Consider the following 4,423-nt stretch of genomic DNA (forward strand, 5'->3'; position numbering starts at 1 on the left):
AAGCTGTCTGCCCGGGGTGCCGCGCGTAATCATCCACACGAAAACTTATGCACACACATACCCAACCACACGCATATGCACCTGTTTTTAACCGGACACATGCGTATGCAAAACGCGTACGCATGCCCCTAGACGAGGGGGAATTCTTTTAGCAGGCAGTGCGTGCATGCGAAGGGACAACTCTTTTTTATCACTACTGCTATGTTGCAAGGAGGCAATGTTGCAGTGTACTCTTGGCGTTGTACCCCTATGTACATATATATGCAGCGTATATATGTAGCATATGTATGGGCATATGTATGTATCATATATCTGCGCGCACGTAGTAGCTACCCCACGAACCGGCAATTGCACACACATACACACACGCAAGCAGCTCATGGGAGGGCATATTTGTAGCCCCCCACACCAGGCACTTTCACTTGTACGCGTGCCTCACTGCATATGTTGACGTTCATACGCCACGTATGTGTACATATACATATGCATGACTATACTATATATGTCGACTAGTGCATTTAACAACTTTTTTCTCTTTTCATAATTCACTATTGTAGAAATATTCGCAACTTTTTTTCCTTCTCTCTTACGAAGAATTAAAAATAAAAAAAAGGCTATCTCACTGGGGAGGTAGGCCACAAAAGGTTAGCCACTAAAAGAACGCCACACACAAAAAAAAAAAATTGTTAAGAAGGCTCCATTATCGCGCTCACAACACAAATATATTTGAATTTATTTCCATAAATTGTTCAATATACTCTCTTCAGAATGACTATTGAGTCACACTTGATCTTGATCCGCTTCGCCGTGGCATGCGGGCCGAAGGGGTACTGGGCACATTTATCGTATTCCGATGTGCCGAAATAATATGGATATAGAGTTTGCTGCCGTGCAAAGCTTGGAGCTCGCTTTGGAGTACAGCGAGGAAGCGGAAAAGGGTAAAGAAAGAGAGCACAGAAAACTGATACACAAAGAAAAAAAAAAAAAAAAAACAGAAAGAGAAAATTGGCACAAAATCGCCTGAGCAGGACAGGTGAAAGTGGGCCACTTATTGAACGAACAAACTTATTCTGAAAAATAAATTATGAACGAGTCATTTTTTATTTTATTTTTTCACAAGAGGGTCAATAAAATGGCATTCCGCATTCCTGTGATCCTCAAAAAAAAAAAAAAAAAAAAGAAAGAAAAAAGAGGAACTGAATCTTACAGCACCAGTAGAAGCATAACATGTGAATAAATGTGTGGCGTGCGCGCAGTTGAGTCATACGGGGTGTACATAACGGAATAGTGAGCGTATGTATTCTTTACGTTGGTATCCTATTTTTTTTTTCGCCTCCCCTCCCAATGTGAAACCTTCTATAACTTTACAAAAGGGAAAAGGTAAAAAAAATGGAATCCACCGAAAGCACTTTTCGGTCAAAACAGTTCATAGTGCGCTCCTTTCGGCGAATTTTGTATGCACGTATAAACGGCAAAAAAGGGGGAGCCATGTATGTGGGAAGTATCCACGCCTTAATTTTTACAGAGGGGGAACGGGCAGGAGTGTGTGTATCAACCGGAACGAAAATGTAACCTCAATCTACTCACTAAACTGACCAAACACGATGAGTAATTTACATTCGGTAGAACAACAAAAAGGCGATTGCTATCACACCTTAATAAGTATATTAATTTTTACTTCTTTTTCTTAATTTTCCTCAACATGTAGGTCATTATAAACAGCCTGTTTTTTTCCGAAGCAGTGCACATTGATGTTTAAGCCAACGTGTATAGTAGGAGACACCATTCCCCTGAACATTTAAAAATAAGATTGTTTGCTAATTAAATTTAACTCAGCATAGCTGACTCGTCCGCGCACAATTTAAAGTAGAGTTGTACGTCAATAGGGGAAAGAAATTATTTACATAAAAAAAAAAAAAAAAAAAAATTCTTCTTATGTGCTACGCATTGTTGGGTAAAAACTGCGCACTGTATTCTTCCACGGAGGGGTGGGTGGGTGTCAATGCACATATGCATAAGCATACCTACGTACCAGACACATATGCACATACACTGGTGCTCCCCCATAAGGAGGGGGTGTTCTCCCCATGAGGGCGTTTGTAGGACTTTCCTATTTCACATTATTTTTACTCGGGCCGAGTTGTACAAACGACAACAGAGTCTCCCACTCGTCGGAAAAGATGATCACTATATCGGTTACTTCTTCTCTTTATTCAGCTGGGGGGAAAAGGAAAAAAAAAAAAAAAAAAAAAAAGTACAAAATGAAAGACATGTACCAAGGGGGTGTATCGGAGGTGGATGTAAATACATCAGCACTACGTACTTAATGGCACTATAAGTTTACTTACTATATCGTTCACGCGATAGTACATGAAGATGGCGCCGGGTTTGAGGAAGAGTTCATAGGAAGAGTACGTGGCCTCCACGGCCATGAAGGTCAGCAGGGCTCTTCGGATAATAGGCAGGCACACCGTTCCACAGCCGTACGACATTTTTGCAGTGTTTCGTTTGGGGGGGGGGGAGAGGTGGGGGACGAATATATCTCCTTACGAGGATGTATGGACTTCCTCCACGTTTGGTAAAGATGAGCGCCGATTAGGCGGGTGGACGATATGTGTGTGTGGTACTGAAGTAGCAGCTTTGTTTCCTTTTATTTGATTCCCTTTGGAGCGGCAGGCATGTAACTTGAAGCATATGAAGCTGTCAGTTGGGTGAAGTTTCTCAAGCGAGTGATTTATTCGGGGACTGATCGAGTAGGCGGCTTCTCTGGCTCATCGACCGAATGACGAGGCGTGTTCCTTATGTCGCGCGCGTGCGGAAGTTGTTGCCGCGTTGGTAGGATAAATTGGCCATTTGGGGGATTCGCGAATGGGATGATATGTTAACTCCTTGTGTTCTTCCCTTTGCGCAGTTTTCACTTAACGTTATTATGACCTAGTTTAAGCGAACATAATCTAATTTATTTATTTTTATTTTTTTTTTATTTTATTTTTTTTTTTCCGATTAGCTGGGCGTCATTTTTCCATTTACTGCACAACCGCAGTGCCCTTTTTTTTTTTTTTTTTTTTTTTTTTTAACTGCACATGTTCCCACGGGGATAGTTGGGCCTGACAAAAAAAATAAAAAGAATGGGCACTGCAAGGATGAGTCTTGATTGTGTAATGTATCACCACTTTGGAAAAAAAAAAAAAATTAAACAGAGAAGCACCAGCTGATGGAGAGGTCCCTTTCCTTTCCCCTCCTCAGTTTTCCCTAAGCGACTCAACTGTGCGGGGGCGGTAAGCATTTGACGCAGTATATGTGCCCCATATAAAAATGGGTTGCCTCCTTGGCGGGTTGCCAGACGGAAGAGGTGGACCCCAATTCCACTCCACCCCCTTAATGTAACACTCGGTGTGGAAACATGCGAGAATTTTTTGCGAGCCACTCTGGCGGCAGGAATGGTGAAAAAAGCAGACAGTTTTGTCCCACTGGGTGGGGAAAATTTTCCTTCGTCTATGGAGACATGTAACTCGAAAAATGGTTAACAGAAAAGGTCGTTGGGGATGGGGTGCCCCCAAGTGCATACCATTTTGTAAAAGAAAAAAATTTTTTGGTGGGATATTTACCGCTTGTTTGATTAAACTAATGTTAAAGTGTGAAAAAAAAAAAAAAAAAAAAAAAAAACTCACCAGGGGATCCCCCCACCCCAAAGGAGTATGTCAGACGGATGCACATATCCATATGCCGTACACATGTATGTATGCACGTGTATCCATAAAAGTATGGCTATCCCTGCGTGCGAGTGTGCGGGCACCTCCCCTGTGCAGTAGTTGTGAAGTTTTTTTACCTTCATATGGTCTGCCCATCGGCTAGTGCGAGTTATTACTTGGTGCACCAATTAAAAAAAGAAAAAAAAAAAAAAAAAAAAAAAAAAAAGACGCAAAAGAAGGAAGAAAAGGACGAACGGAATGAATAAGGTGGTAACAGCGCGAAGACGCATTCTCTGATCTCGCATCACCATTGTACAACTGCTCAATCCAGGAGTGCAGCAGGAAAAAAAAAAAAAAAAAAAAAAAAAAAAAAAAAAAGTTGTCTACGTCTGTGTGCAAAGTGGTGTAGGAAAAGGCGGCAACCACGTTAATCCGGAAGTGATAGAAAAAAAAAAAACTACCCGACGTAAACACCTCAACGCACAGAATTACCTACCGATATGCATACACCTTAACGGATGCACTAATGGTTCAGTTCGACTGACCGGTAGAGGTTCCTCCGTAATAAGCGCACAATCTGCCTCATACGAATCTTCCAAATACTCTAAGCGGCAGAGAAGCTATCATGTGTGGATATCCCCACACTTATTCATTTACCCGCTCAATAGAATACACACCTACGTTTGTAAGTATTCCCCCTGTGGCCGCATTCTGTACCACTCACGTCAATC

At 41.8% G+C, this 4,423-nt stretch overlaps 1 protein-coding gene across 1 annotated transcript; it reads right to left on the bottom strand.

The window, feature by feature from the left end:
• Positions 1 to 2,196: 2,196 nt before the first annotated feature.
• Positions 2,197 to 2,492, bottom strand: PKNH_0502200 (conserved Plasmodium protein, unknown function; the record flags this gene model as incomplete). Its single annotated transcript, XM_002258118.1, has 2 exons — positions 2,197 to 2,217; positions 2,349 to 2,492. The coding sequence occupies 2 exons, from the start codon at positions 2,490 to 2,492 to the stop codon at positions 2,197 to 2,199; spliced, it is 165 nt and encodes a 54-aa protein (XP_002258154.1).
• Positions 2,493 to 4,423: the final 1,931 nt, after the last annotated feature.

The sequence above is a fragment of the Plasmodium knowlesi genome, assembly GCF_000006355.2.
Source record: "Plasmodium knowlesi strain H genome assembly, chromosome: 5".
NCBI lineage: Eukaryota > Apicomplexa > Aconoidasida > Haemosporida > Plasmodiidae > Plasmodium > Plasmodium knowlesi.